General features: G+C 40.2%; 1 protein-coding gene across 1 annotated transcript; it reads right to left on the bottom strand.

Annotated features, from left to right (window-relative positions):
* Positions 1-392: 392 nt before the first annotated feature.
* Positions 393-14,586, bottom strand: LOC121599883 (transcription factor Sox-14-like). Its single transcript, XM_041927997.1, has 2 exons — positions 13,606-14,586; positions 393-2,131 (listed from the first exon to the last, which is right to left on the bottom strand). Exons 1-2 carry the CDS (start codon positions 13,962-13,964, stop codon positions 1,708-1,710), a joined length of 783 nt encoding a protein of 260 aa, XP_041783931.1. The 5' UTR covers positions 13,965-14,586; the 3' UTR covers positions 393-1,707.
* Between the last annotated feature and the right edge of the window lie 1,180 nt (positions 14,587-15,766).

Genomic DNA, 15,766 nt, shown 5'->3' with positions numbered 1-15,766 from the left:
TTGTTGGCTGCTGCATGTATACTACTGAAAGTATGGAAGTTTCCGGGGTTTGCCTCTCTTTAGGCCCAAATATAATTCCAATAGCCAGAACGATTGTGTAAATAAAATTAAAAAAATCAGTGTTTTTGATTTACTTAAAACTGTCTTTATTGATAGTGTATAACACTAAACACTGACAAAAAGAGAGCCTCTGCCAAATGGGGTGACCCCACGTGTGTGCGTGTTTGACTAACGTGTTTTTCCTTTACAAACGTGTGTTTTCCTGGTTCTAGATTTGAGCTGTTGTTTTCTTCCCTCTATTGCTTACTTAAAATATACACCGATGAGTTAACTAATCATAATAAGGTAACAATTTTGATTTATAATTTTGACACATTTCCTTTTCTCTCGAATTCTTTCTCCGTGTTCTTTGTAAACTAGCGGGAAAATTCAAGAAACCGGAAATGTATTAAGACTTGATCTGAAATTCACTGGGCTTATGTGTCTTACATGTCACTGTACACTTATAACATAAATTGAGCAACCTAATACTCCTTGCACCAAACTCAGAAATCCTCCGTAAGAAAGAAGCCTGAAGCGCTGAATAGAATGCTAACTTCGTCGAGTGTTTGAAATGCGGTCAACCTGGTGCCGTTGTGCGGTATTTGCTTTCACTCGCTTCGTACTGATATGGCTCTGTAACACGGGACGCTCGGTTTCAACGCTCGGTTCACACTACTCTCTTATCACAATGTACACAATCCGTTATCATGCCGTAACTGTTTCTGTTCTCCCTCTCTCTCTCTCCCTCGACCATGTATCGTACAGGGAGAAGCAGAAATAGAAGGGCTTTTCGAAACCCCCAAACCAGGTGGTTTTATTTTGGTTTGCGTTAGTCATTTTGCCCCCTTCTTTGCTGCTTACTCTCGCCATTGTTTTGTGTTGTTTTGCTTTTAGTACACCACCTGGAGTGCGCGGAAACTCCCATTGCTTGAAAACAATAATGAATGCCGCTTTCGTCATCCTACAAATTTGTTTGACCCATTGTTTGTCTCCACTTATTTACGCTAAACACATACAGATAAACATCATTTTACATGGCCTTTTTTTCGTCTTCCTAAATATTAACACATTACGCCCCAGGTTTAGTGTCTTCACAGATTGAAGAAAGGACGCTGTGGAGCAGTCCGTAATTTCCCCGTACGGTTAGAACGCTTCCGCGATTGGGGATTATTACATTTTTACAACATGATCGCCTCACCCGATGAGATATGATTGATTGTAATTAATTAGACTACCTGTTACGAGCTTTTAAAAATAAACACTACCATCAAGAAAGTCTTAGGCGATAGACAACGATTTGATTGTGCGTGAGAGATAGAGAGTGTGAAAGTGAGTGAAAAGTGTATACTAAAAAGTAAGGAAACAGGGATTGAGGCTGGGTAGAGTAATAAATATCTTGTTGTTTTTTCAAGAAAAACCTTTTATGTTGATAATATTGCAAAATTAATTCGTGCGACACTATTCGCTATACCTTCTTGTCATGAATAACCGCTGAGAAATTGGAGTCATTTATACGAAGGACACGACATAACACTATCATACACAGGGCTCTCTACGGTGCAGCGCCACCTTGCGGAAATGCCGATATGTATCGTGAGATGGAGAGAATTGCAAACACTACGCTCCCTAAACATTATGCTCGGCGCTGTAGCGCAGTGGCGTAGGTCAGATAATGTTGCCGGACTGTATCGGGGACGGTGGTGCAATTGGCGAGGGAGGTGACGCTTTCGGCGGCTTAATATAGGACAGCGGCAGGGCGGCATGGGGAGGCACGGCATACGCGGACGGTACGACGGTGGACAGCAGGTGGGGTCCGTACAGGTTCCAGAACGCTTTCTGGTGTAGATCGTAGGCGAAGTGGTAGGACGGGAAGATGCCGGGCGGTAGTCCGACCGGGGTCGTCAGCTGGGTCGGGCTGAAGGATGTCCGGCCGACCGGGGACTGTGACTGGGGGGCGGGCTCCTTCGCTGAGGACGGGCCGGTACCGTTCGGGTGGTTGGCGCTGTTTGGGGTGGGCGATTTTACCAGCGGTTTGGGTTTCCTTCGCGGCCGGTACTTGTAGTCGGGATGTTCCTTCATGTGTAGGGCTCTGGAAAAGAGAATAGAGAACAGTATTATTATTAAACGATATTGAAATTTCAATAAGAAGTGTGTGAGAATGTAGTAAACTGTTTAATCATAGTCAAATTATGTTTTTAGTACAAGACAATGAACTTGTCATCGGTATCTAAACTGATGTTTGGAAGGCTGATTTGTATCGCTTCTGCTTCTGAATGAAGATTTTAAAAATATTTTGTGTATTTGTCAAGCTACCAGAAAACCTGCTTGAGCTAAAGTTTTCACCCGTCCTGTCAAAAAATCCTAGATTTGTGTGAGATTTTATATGAGGTTTTGTATGGAGTGTTTACATGATTTCAGCCTCCAACTGTCAAACTCCATATAAAAAAAACTGACTAAAATCGTGAAGTGTTACAGAAATGGATAATCAGGATGTTTATGGAGTGATGTTTAAAATCTCGGATATTTTTTTAAGTATTTCTAAAACCAAACAATTTCTAGTCATAACAAACCGGAATAGGAGTCCTCTATCATGGACTTCACAATTGAGTAAGTCATACTCCTCTACCATGGTTATCTGAAGTAGATTTAAGTCAGAGAATTTTGTTTTACAAAAAAATCCATTGTAATCGTCCTGAAACGCATTTGAATATTGGAACCAATCGCATTCCGACTTCAAGAGCCTGGAACCAAAGTTACTGAGAAATCAATTTTTTGATAAACGTTTATAGACATCTGGCGGCTATATCTCTTGATTGTTATCATATTGGTTATGATCTGTGATCATGCTGAAGTTATCTTATATTGCTATTATTTGATATATAACCTTGAATTTTTTTATCTTCATAAATAACGAGTTTGTAGTACATACTACCTTTCATTTATCTTACGCACACGTTATAGGTTATTACAGGTTATTAAGCTATATCTTCTTAAAATGCGATATTTGAACTACCCTGATATCTTAGAAGCTCGGAAACAGACTCGATATTCAAATATGTTGAAGATCGTTAAAGCTTCCATAAAAAAATCCACATGTTGCACGTATCTCTTTGGTTTAGTTAGTAAAATAAGATTATAGACATCGGTAAAGTGAACACAAAACGGTGAAGAACACAAAATCAGATAATCATAAAGAACATATTAGCAGATAAATTAACATTTTTGTTCAATAAATCATAGTGACACTGCATTGTAAATAGTACATCAAAAGTCTAAGATCTATCCAAATCTTCTATTAATCACTTCATCAAACAAAACAGTTTTGCGGTATATTTTACCGACATTAAAGTAAATATTTTACTGATCGCTACAAAGAATCAATTCGAACCGCCGCGGGTTTTGTTCAAACTAAAGATAAAATATACATTCTACAACATCAGTGTTTTTTTTTGCCATCCATTCGCTTCCTATGAGGGTCGCCCATGAGGGTCGCCCAGCTGCCGGACCAAACCGCACCGAGGGAAAAGGCATTGAAATTAACACGAAACTTATCAGTCCAACGTGTTGACATTGAATCAACAACAACGGCACAGCCGCTCGTTTCCTTACCCCGTTAGAGAGAGAAAGAGAGGGTAATTTCGTAATCGATAATTTCCATGTTTGCCTTTCATCGCGTATCGAACACGTTGGAATCGAAATGGGTTCGGAGAATTTGATGATCCTGTGTGTTGAGTTCGAAAGCAACATCACCATTGTGCATGCATTGTGTGCGTTGGTAGCCTTTTGCTGATAAGCGTGGACGGGTTTGACGGTTAATTCCAGCGAGACATAATTCCGAGAAATGAATAATTGTAGCGGTCTTCTTTCATTTTCATGTGAAAATTGAAGATTGAATATCAGAGTGCAATGGAAGCTTGATAGAATGGTAAGATGATATTTAAAATTAATATTCCATAGAAAACGTTATAAGCGAATTCTGAATTCTTTTTTGTATGTTTTTAAATAATTCCCAACACAATGAGAGCTCATAACCTTTGGTGACCCTTTAGTTTGCGAATGTTATTGCAGGATTATTCGTGTAAAGTTAAGCGTCTAGCAATTTAGCCTTCTTTTGTTGCCCTCTACTCACAATAAATCGAATGAGTTAAGGATAATCCGGCAAAATAATCAAATAAACGTTTGCATCATCCCGAACCGTGTGCGCCGCGCCACCAAAGCAAACATAAAATTGGATGAAAAAGATTCATTTGTTCCTTTTTCTGAACGCACTGGTTGACTGACTGGTTCGTCCACAGCAGGACCGTTAGAAAACTGGCAGTTCGTTTGTTAGCATCGTTCCAAAACGCGGATGTTCCACAGGGTCCCCACCCCGTTCTGAACAACTCCTGCAGAAACAACTCCACGCTATAACAATGCGTGACAATTGCGCTATTAATTGCATACAGCACAATGAAATGCGCTACAAAATGAAATAAAATAATACGCACGCAGGCTCGCATGCACTCAGGGGCGGACAGAGACACACGCGCCACCACGAAGCTACGAGAAGCCTAAATGATCATCCGAAGCTGGGGAGAAAAACGGTGTGGCGTTGTCGGGCGTGGGATGGGCTTTTCGCACACGCCTTTTTAAAAAGAGGAAAAATCTTTTCCTCCTCATCCCCATTCACTGCTGGCGGTAGGCGAGCGATGCTCACTACAAAGTGAGAGGGATTATGACAGCGCGATTTGTATACGCAAATCCAACAATCGCCTCCAACAATGGCGGTGCGGATGGAGGCTGGAAATTAATTTGATCCTGTTTTTCATTATTTCATCGAGCGTACCATTTGTTCGCTCATTATGCTACTTTTGTTACGCTCGGGCGATGATTGTTTCTTTTTTGTTGTGGGTGTGTGCGTGTTGATGCTGTTGTATGTGGTCTATTTTTTGCGCCGAGCGAATGAGAACGACTCATGGATGTGATTTTTCTGTCGAAATCAATGTCTGCGAGTACGGGTATCAGCGTTTTAAGCCGGAAAGGAAGCGTAAGGAAACCTGCCTGATTTACACTCATTGGCGACAATTTGATGTGGTGTTACTGCCGTACTTACCCACGGCTTGTAATCTTTCCGATAGGTTGGTGTGACGAATGTGCCGTGACGAAACAGGCACGATTGCTAATGCGGATGTAAGGCTTTCGCATGCATGAAATTGAATTGGGGCACCAATTTGTTAAAAGAAATCCAAGGGGGGGGGGGGAGAAACTTTTTTGGCGTTAATACGGAGCGATGAAGAACAACACGTTAAATTTGTGTTAAATTTACGGTTCTGCTATTTTGTGAATGAATTTCGTAGCAAAAAAGGGTTGTCTTTATCAACATGCTTTGTTTTGCTGTAAATTCCATTGCTATTGACATCAAACATGTCAAAATGGTCAATAATCCACCTTTCTAAGTAATATAAAAACAAAGGATTGGTATATTAATTCAATTAAAGAATTTAAATTCTAGAAATGATAGTTAACTGGATTGGTTCACTTTGGCTATACATTTTGTATCTGTATTTTTCGTCAGTTGATATTTTTAACCGATTTTAATTAAGTGATATTCAAACACTCAAAATTACCCATTTATTGTTAGTTTAACCGTTTTGAATCGGTTTTGAATTAAACTGACACGAAAATCACTATTTTTACATAACCCAGTCAGATCAGGTTCAAGATGAACAAAACGTCAAATAAGACGTAAAATCCCAATTACAGTCGTTGCCGCTAAATTTTGACTCTAACTCACCTATTTTTGTCTCGAAGGCACCAATTTTTGACAGCCCACGATTTTTACCTCGAACGCTTAAATTTTTGACAGTGCGCATCAATTTTTGCCTCGAAGGCATCAATTTTTTACTGTGAGTCAATCGCTTTATTTACAAAATTTTAAGTAATTTCTGAAACTGTGTGCTTTGAAATGATTGAAATTAAGTTAAGTAGTGAATAATGTTATTGATATAATTTAAAATAAAACAATTGCTTTGCCAATTTTGGAAGTTTTAATGGAGTGAAAAAATGGCATGTATTTTCAGCTGTAAATAAAAGCTTTACAATTTCTAAAATTTCATCTTTTTTTTCAAGAAGCAATCAATTTACACAGTTTTTGTATTTTTTATGAGATGTGAGATAACAAATGTTAAAAATCTGCTAAAATACCTTGTAAAATTGTCATGATTCCTATAGGAGTCAAAAATTGATGACTTTCAGATAAAAAAATAGGTGCGTTAGAGTCAAAAATTGATGCGCACTGTCAAAAATTGATGCCTTAGAGGAAAAAATTGATACGCACTGTCAAAAATGTATGCCTTAGAGCCAAAATTAGGTGGCAACGACTGTAACCAGTGTCAAATGTGTATCGAACATATACAAAGCAACCAATCACAGATCATTGGAGTTTCCATTGTTAATTTTGAAAGGTATTTTGAGACATTGAATTTGAATGGCTAGAGAAACCCTGTAAAAGTACGCAATTGTATGTATGATCTGCACTATGGCTGGGATTTTTTTTATTTACAAGTCTTATGTGTTTACAACATGAATAATTTTTTTAAATAATGTATGGTAAAAAGTTATTCAATTGAAAAATTCATGTCAAACATTACCTTTGACATGAATGTATCGAAAGACCACTGTTTGTCTTTTATAAATGGGCTAAATTGTAAAGTACAGAATTGAGGACTACAATATACAATATTGATCGACCGTTTTTTATCGTTTAGTTTGGAAGCATGGAAGCAAATTTCTGCAATCTCAAGCGTTTTTGGTGCAGTGTGATACAGCGTCCGGAAGAAACGTAACACCTTCCACCACCCTCCCGGCTATCCTTCATTCCCGCTGTGTTAAAGTGGCTATCTCTGTCAGCACTATGCCAACAGTGCTGACGACCTGATAAGGGGATTTTGTTGCTGACTAAACGAAGGTGTAAATGCCATTTCATGATACGGCCGGAAGGTGTGCACGTTTCTTTTTGTGCACCTTCCCCACGTGGTTGCATGCATGATTTCAGCATGCGAGCGCGCGCGCGTGTGTGTGTGTGTGTGTGTGTGTGTGTGTGTGTGTGTGTGTGTGTGTGTGTGTGTGTGTGTGTGTGTGTGAGTATTGTTCCGGATTGTAGAAAAATGCGCGCAACAACGCTTATCAGATATGACACGGAAAAGAAAAGGAACGGAACGGGAGGTCGTCATATCGATAAGTGTCATCTTTATTGTTTGCAAAATCAGCTGCGATAGCGTACGAAAGCCATGTTTGTGGAGAGGAGCTTCACTCGCGAATTTAAAAGCATGTTAGGAATTCCGACTTCCATCACAATAACTGAAGGCATAATTTTGTGCGTCTAAATGTCCGTTTTGTGATTTCTGTGGTTCTAAAATAGGAATATTTTATGTTGTGTTTGCTAGCACACTGTAAAAAATGGCAAACGTTTTGAGGAAAACACTCGATAAGCAGAAGCTGCGCATCCGCAGCGAGTTTCCATAAGTGTCTTCTTCTGTGTTATCTCACTCACGTTAAGCATTTTATGGGGATAGTGTCTGTTGTTGCATCAGTAGCAATGAGTTTTATCTCTTCCTTCGGGTATGGTCTCGTTTCAAAAGTCATTTACTCACACGAACAGGGTAAAAACAACAGGAAAAACACAAGATCCTTTCTTCTCGCCATCACCAAGTCTCAAACAAAGAGGAAACAAGACTCACCAAAAACGCATTAAACCTCAATATCTCGAGTGTGTGTACGCGCAAAACATGAGCTCTAAATTAGTTCGGTGTAACATGAATCCCCGACTTGGTTTGAGATAGGCACAGACACATTCCCATTGCGGTTGCCATCCCTATTCATCCTAGATTGTGTTTTTTTCCGCTCGCTCGTTGGCTTTTCTCATTGAAATTTAGTGTTGCCACTTGATCTCGCTGCCATAATAGCGGGCGTGAGTCAAGGACTTCCTTTTTCAGGACGAAACAACGAACCACAAACAAAGAATAACACAGAAACTAATAAATTTATCTGTATTATTCTGCTGCCCTCTCTTCGCAGGCTCCTTTTTGGAAGGATATCATCACACCGGCAGGATTCTTTTCCAGATGTTTGCGTTAAGATCGTTGCTGACTGCGCTATGCTTTTTTTTGGCTCACAGACACACATGTGTCCGTGGAAGAATAGCTTCGTTGCTGGAATTGTTTATTTGCTCTAGTGCCGCCTCGTGTGAGTGTCTTTTATCTGTTTCTGTTTTTCTTTTCCCTCTCCGTTGTCTGATGATCGGTTACGGAAAAAGCGTAGTTCGAGCCGAAATTAAATAAAATATCCTTGTCTGGCACACACAATTCCGCTCGCTCTCGTGTCCACCACAATGTATCTATTAGTTGGAGGGATCTTTCCGGTGCCAAAGCTAAGCTTAATGTAATCAAGGCTCTAGCTTCATGGTTTCCGAAAGAAATCAGCAAACATTCGCCACACTGTTCGCCTTTTCGCCACTACAAGGGGCGCTCCCCGCTTGTCAACAGCGATTGCACTCCGTTCAGCTTGTTGGATACACGATTGCTGAACGAGTGAACCACTCTGCCGGTCCCGTTGCCAACTTGATTGTTTGTCTTTGCGAAGAAGGGGCCAGTGTCGGAGCACAATGGGCTTAAAATTGAAACACAACACAGTCCCGATGAGAACATTTAAGCCTTATACAATAGAGGCTTTGCCGGCTAAAAGGCCTGCATTTTGTGTGTGTGTGTCGTGGCTGCCCGACACACAAAAAGGCAGCAATTTGGAGCGTTTTATCGGCACCCCTGGGTTCGTTTGTTTTAACTCCGGCGTGTGCCTGTCGGCTGGAGACGGACTGTCGGTGTTCTGCACATTGCACACAGACGTCATCGCAACTGCACTGGAATGAAATGCATCGGAATTGCAGTGTGTGTGCTAACACTTAGTCAATGCGTGAATAATGAATCCTTTCTCTGGTGAAACAATGGGACTATATTGTGCGAGGGGGAAGCTAACACCATTATTCCATGTTAAAGTGCATGGTGATTAGAGATGACAGTATGGCAGTACTTAATTGAAGGACAGGAAAAATTGACAATCGAATGTTTTTGTGATGAAAGTGTATAAGAATCATCATCAGGTAGGAGACTAACTAAATCATTAATAATCTAATTACGTCTTCTTGTCTGGCTTTGTTTATAAAAGTGTTTTTCCGGTCGTAGAAATGCCAGTCGGATGACCCCACCAGTGGGGGAAGTAATTAAGTCGTTTCATTTGCTTAATTGCTGTCCATTTCCTACCCGGAAAGGATATATTTCCCTGGACAACGTGTACCGTTTAGCTACCGGGCATGTAAGGTCCGGTGTTGCTCTTCCCGCTTGGTGTGTGTGGTAGGTCAGAGAGGGATATGAAAAGCAGTAAGGCAAGTATAATTTGTACGGTAAAATGGGGAATACGGAATGATTATTGTCAGTAAAGCAGTGATTTGCAGTAGCGTGAAAATGAAAAAATAAGCTTTTGGTTTTTGATATTTTTTTTTTAAATTAGCTAAAATATGATATTTAATGTGTACAATCAAATTACTTGTCACGAGAAAATACTCGTTTTATGAAAAAAAAATGTTGTTTGTGCATATTTCTGAATAAAAAAAAATGCTCTTAGAGGCTACTTCCACTACACGTCTTTTCGTCAATTATTCAACTACAAAAATGTCTTAATTAAAAAATATGTTTAATTTGCTTTACCAAATTTTCCCATTTTTTCGTCAATTGTTAGATTCAATAGAGTGTAATTGTTACAAATATGTTGCAAATTCCCAATAATGTTTAAACATGCTCCTAATAAATCAGTGGGTATGTTTGTAACCTTGTTTCAATTTCTATACTATACCTCTATTAGTCTACGTCTTCAGATATACTTGTACGTAAAAATTAAAAAAAATCTACAATGATGTAGTGAATGAATTATGAGACTAGAATAAATATTGTCAGTTTTCATTGTTTCAACACTCTTGGCTATAAGGAGCACGAATTTATGCAGAAACTTGAATGTATTTTATTATATTTTTAACGTAATGTAAATATATATTTTTTTTAATCAATTTAATAGCTTACTGATAAGTTCATCGTGGGAGGCAACGTCTTCATTAATATTGAGTATTTTTCTGCGAATAATGAAAACAAATCCCTTATCACGGCCGTTATAATCCACCCTTCCGTGATTATTCATTATTTGTCCGTGATGACGTATGCCTATTTGCATGGGAGATTTAGATGCCTGCTTAAGTAAGCTACGCTTTATCAACACATACGCAAACATCCTTGATTTTGTGTGTAATTGTTTTTTTTGTATGTGTCCTTCAATTGATTTCTTTTCCTATATGTCATCTAGATTAATTAAACAGTCAATAGAAAACCACTCGAACGGAAATCTCTGAAAACTGTTTAAACCCAAAAAAGGGTAAATCGTAATCGGTTCACTTTTCTTCTCGAACAGATGCAAAAGTGTCATTTGTCACAAGTGTGTCCTGGCCAGGGGCTTCTAGAAGAAACATTGGTAAACAATCAACAGCGCTACTTCACATCCCTACTTGACCAATCGTCATATTTTGTGCTCGTTTCGTTCGAACCCAGGGGAGGGGTTCTCCTTTGTTCATCACTTGACAACGAATGCAAATTATGATTGTTTAGTGCAGCCAGAGTGTCCTCGAAGCTCGGCAGGGATGTTTGGGCTTGGGCTAGCACACTGTTGAAACTGTCAACCGACGGCACTGGCCGGGTGGCAGGGTGGCACGTCAGTTGTAAATATTGTCCCGAAACGAGAAAGAATGATGAAAATCCATCAGCGAGCAACAGAGGGTCTGTTCTGTCACACACGCGAGTCGAGATTTCCGTTCGGCTTTAGGCTTTAAATTCGTTCCAGATTTCCAGTGCTGCCTGAACCGTGTTTCATTCATTTCTCTTGTTTACTTGTGCCGACATTGGTCGTCATTGGCTGTGTGCTGTCGGCAAAGGATCGCCACCAAAGAGAAGCATCTGGGTGCATGTGTCTGCATATGAGGGGCTTTACTTTTTTCATTTAGTTTTTTTTGTTTGTAAAGATGTTTTCCTTTCCTCTGCTTTCTCCGACTACAATCATCACAATAGTTCGTTATGTTCATCGCATCAAAGTAATGGAAACTAATGAGAATGGTGCAGGCGCACACTAAAATGAATTTATTGTAAAACGTGTAGGCTTCGTGTCACATGTTGTGGTTTCGGAGTAATAATTGCTTTAAGTAATATTCAAAATATTCATCTCAATACAGCAACAAGCTCAATGTTCGTTGCATTTACTGAGGATATTTCTTGCCCGTCTCTTTTCCATCTCGCTATTACACCATCATCAACTCGATTGTTCTAGATGTTGTTGTGGCTCTCTTTCATCTGCCGGCCGATACTCGTGGCAGATAAAATACATCTGGTTTTGATTGGCCAAATCCATCACACGATCACCATATATGCATAAAAGTGTTGTGTTCCTGAAAGCCGCCAAACACATGTAGGTGGAACGTTCTAGCTTTTGTGCCCGCAGCTGTACAATTATAAAGTGCCGGAACGTGTACAGTGGGATGTTTGTTTTTGTATTATTCTGCGACAAATACTGCAAATAATGTGAACCAGTTTGTGAACAAAAAAATACCCCAGGGTATTGTGGCACATGTGTTTTGTGTAACATTTGTTTGCCAAAATTTGGGTGTCCTCAATTTGAATTATGGTTCGAAAACATGAGCCAATTTGGTGCCCTCAATTTGAATTAATGTTACGAAAAAATTACGACGCTTAACGCGCAATACAATTGTTTGTCCGTCTACTTGATTTAGGTTTATATTCTTGTAAAAGTAGGTTATGCTATCAATTAAAGTGGCACGTGTTCTTATGTATCTTTTAGTTCTTCGAGGTAATTCTCGATACAGCACTGTGTAGTACTATTGAGCTGTTTAGTATTTCTTCTTTAGAGGGTGCAATTTTATGTTATTTTATGCCTTTGGTAACTTTCTTTTTTAATTGCACCTCTTAACAGTTTTTAATGTTGTATATGAAAGTGGAATTAATGTTTTGAATTGTACGTTAAACTTCTTCACAAAACGCGGTTTTAATTGAAAGCGTTTCTGAAGGAAGTTAGGTAAAAAGTAGTAATACTAGCTTTTATGGTTTGTTTGAGCATGTAACCTAGATATGTGTACTACAAAACTATTTTTATCTCTTTACTAGTTAATTTAGCCCGGTTAAACGACTGCGCAGTCAAATTTCATAGTTATATGCAAAAACCCCGGCATGCTATATATTTTATTTTCGTATTGAGTATAACTCATACATGTTCCTGTTCCTACCAGATGGTGTGTTCAATCTGTATCCTATTGTTGAAGACTTAGTCTCAAGGATTTAGCAGGAAATTAGAGTGCCAGGCCCGGTTATGCATTTATTTAGTATTTTAGTATATTTTTTTACAGTTCTTATTCACTTCATGGGACATCCTGTTTTCCTGAACACACTTTCTATTGAAAATTCTATTCATACCTATTTCCCTGTTCCTATCCATTTTTATGTCCAGGTGGTTATCTCTGCTATCCTTCGTAGTTCTGTTCACACTTTTTTTCCTTATGTTATTTGGAATACTAAGCTAATTTTCTGAGTTAACACTCAACTTTGTCACTTTTTATTGAGTTTTCATAAATTCTGGACATACAACATACAACGTATATTTAGAACAAATTGTACTAAAAACCAAATCTTCATAACTTTTTTTGGAAAAAAAGCGCAACAAATAACTGATGGAACTGATTTTTTGCATCAACTTCCAAGAAAATATCCGTAAAGCAATGAACTATATCGCTCTTCCAATTGAAGGTAAATCATAAATCCCTTTATCGATAGTACAGCACTTTTAGTACAACCAAAATCCCGGTTTAATCTTTTACACCGTAACGATAAACTGCAAATCACTCTTCGCGTTGCCATAATCCCTGCGATTAAATTACTGCACTAGTATAATAGGAATACAGCGAAATCGTAACCTCCCCAACAATGCCCTAATATCAGCAAAATTAGTAATGGGCTTCGCGGAATAGGGCTTAAGCTTATCCAGGGGAAATCGATCAAACTGGACATTAAAATCATTTGTTACAATTCCGCTTGCACGTTTATGATGATCGATAGCAGGGGGCATTTTTGTAGGGGGAGGGGGTAAGGTTGAAAGTAAAGCATCATCATCATCATCGTCATCGTCGCAAAGCGTGGGATTGTGGTGGTTATTGGGTGGTCGCTTATCACCTCATAATGTCTTCGGACCGGCTCGTTCTCTCCCTCTCTCTTCTCCTCACTCATTAGTCCCTTCAACTTGCTTTGTTCATGTGATGTAAACACTAACACGGCGAATAAATAAATATAACGTGACTCAGGAGGAGTTCTTGTGCAATTTTGGGGCACCTCAAATGGGACCTTGAGATATTTACGACATTTCGCAAATTTGCCTCATCATCATTATCGAAGGGATGAATAATGCCGACGGGAATTAGAGAGGTCAGCTTACCTTAACCGCTTGGCTTCATCGATGAAGGGTCGCTTTTCGCCCTCGGTGAGCAGCTTCCATTGGGCGCCGAGGTTTTTGGAAATCTCCGAATTGTGCATCTTCGGATTGTCCTGTGCCATCTTGCGGCGCTGACCGCGAGACCACACCATGAACGCGTTCATCGGTCGCTTGATGTGTTCGCCGGCGCTGGCAGGGCTGTGATTCTTCGATGCCATCGTCATGTCCATGATGATGATGGAGGGGTTTTGGATTGAGTGGCCTAGAAAGCACTTGTTTCGCCTACTTTCGAACACAAACACACAACGCACACAAACAATAGAGACAATAGGTATCGCTCGACTGACGAGATGTCTTCTCATAAATCGTTTCACCGTTTATCGCTTCCTTATTTGCGTGGTCTTTAGTAGACAACACACACGGGATCTCGTGCGCTCGAGGTGGCTATCACGAGGCGCTTTCACACACCAACAGGAGAAGTGGTCTTATCTGCGCGTGTTACAATTGTATCTTAGCCGGCACAAACTCCACCCGATTCGATTGATGTTGGTGGCTCTATTCCGCTGCTCTTTTCCTATCAAGCCAATAAACACATGGCACACTCACACGCCGAGCTCTACAATCCGGAAACTGGCGGCCGATTAAACGCTTCACTATCACCACACGCGGGTGTCATTTTGACCACGCGGAGAACAAACACCTAACCACAGACGCACTCAAATAACCCACTACTGTCAATAGCCACTAATCACGAGCTGGAAAAGCAATCCAGTGACCCGTGGAAACGTAATGTAACGCTACCACCCGAAACGCGACTACCCTACACGCGATACGCGATCGGACATCTCGTGCAGATGTCGGCGTGTGGAGCAACGGGTCTATTTGACTGAGTGAGTGACTGACTGGCTAGATGACTGTCTCGGGCACGGGCTCGAGCGTGATTGGAACGCGCTGAGAGATTCCGATGTTTTCACGCTGGGTTCTAAGCGCATAATGGTCCCTATCATAATCTGTTCCACTGTTGATATTTTGATAAAAAACAGGGAAAGACTAAGCGGGGCTGGGTGTGAATGAGCGGTGCACGTGAACCCACATTGCGTTCGCTCTCGCACATTTGCCCGTTTTGGTTGTGTATGCGTATGCGTGTAAGTGTGCTTGGCCAGAATGTGAAGAACGGTGGCGTTCCGGGAGACCAGAAAGGAGCAGAAAAACACACACAATCATGGAACAAAAAAAGAGAACGCAAGTCTCTCTCTCTCACTCTATTGCTCTCTCTTTTCATACACTACAATGCGCTCGACTAAGATTGAAGAGCATGAAAAGCATCCTTTTGTGTGGGTGCGTGTGTACGTATACGTGAGAGTCAAAAGTGAAAAGCAGGAAAAGTCATTTTCCATCCGTCCGGCTCGCTCGTTGTCGTCCTCGCAGATGCGTTGTTGTTTGTGGAGGATCAAACAACCAAAAAACACAAACGGCTCGGTGTTTTACGCACATGTGTGTTTGGCACGGTGCACAAGCGAGATGTTGGTTTCGCATGTGGGCGAATGAAATGGGCGCAAAGGCTCATAAATGATGCACGGCTGAAAAGGATAGCTCTTATGCCGGATGATATGCGGCGTGTGTAAGCATGTGGAGAGGTTGAGAGCGTTCGGTCTCCCGCACTCCAGGAGGCGGACAGTTTTGTGTTTTTGATGTGTAATGTGTAGCTTTTCTCTCGTTTGAAGGATTTTTTTCAGACGCAACACATTATATATACAAGCGAGATTGAGGTGTTGTTGCTCTGAAGCATCCTGTTTTGTGGCGTAGTAGTAGCGCAGTTTCATGAATGAAACTTCAGCATTTCTTTACAGCTCTTCATATTAGTTGCTTTTTTACTTTTTTGGAAAATATCTAATGTGCTGCCTGAATGTAATAAACGAATTACCCAAAGTTTGTTGTAGTCTCTTACGTTGGGAAATTGGTATCTCATAACAAATAATATCTATCAAAAAAAGTGTTGAAATGCCTTTGAATAGGGCTTTTGTGAAAGCTCGAAAGACTGTACAATATAACGAAACAAAAATCCATGAAATTCCTAGCATTTGTAAATTATTCCAAACTGCAAATCTAAAATCTAAAAAAAACGTGTTCAGCTCTATTATTTTTTATGTTCCATCTGCAGCTG

Source organism: Anopheles merus, chromosome 3L (assembly GCF_017562075.2).
Source record: "Anopheles merus strain MAF chromosome 3L, AmerM5.1, whole genome shotgun sequence".
Taxonomy (NCBI): Eukaryota; Metazoa; Arthropoda; class Insecta; order Diptera; family Culicidae; genus Anopheles; species Anopheles merus.
Note: the sequence above shows the minus strand (reverse complement) of the source record. Positions and strands in the feature narration are given on the sequence as shown.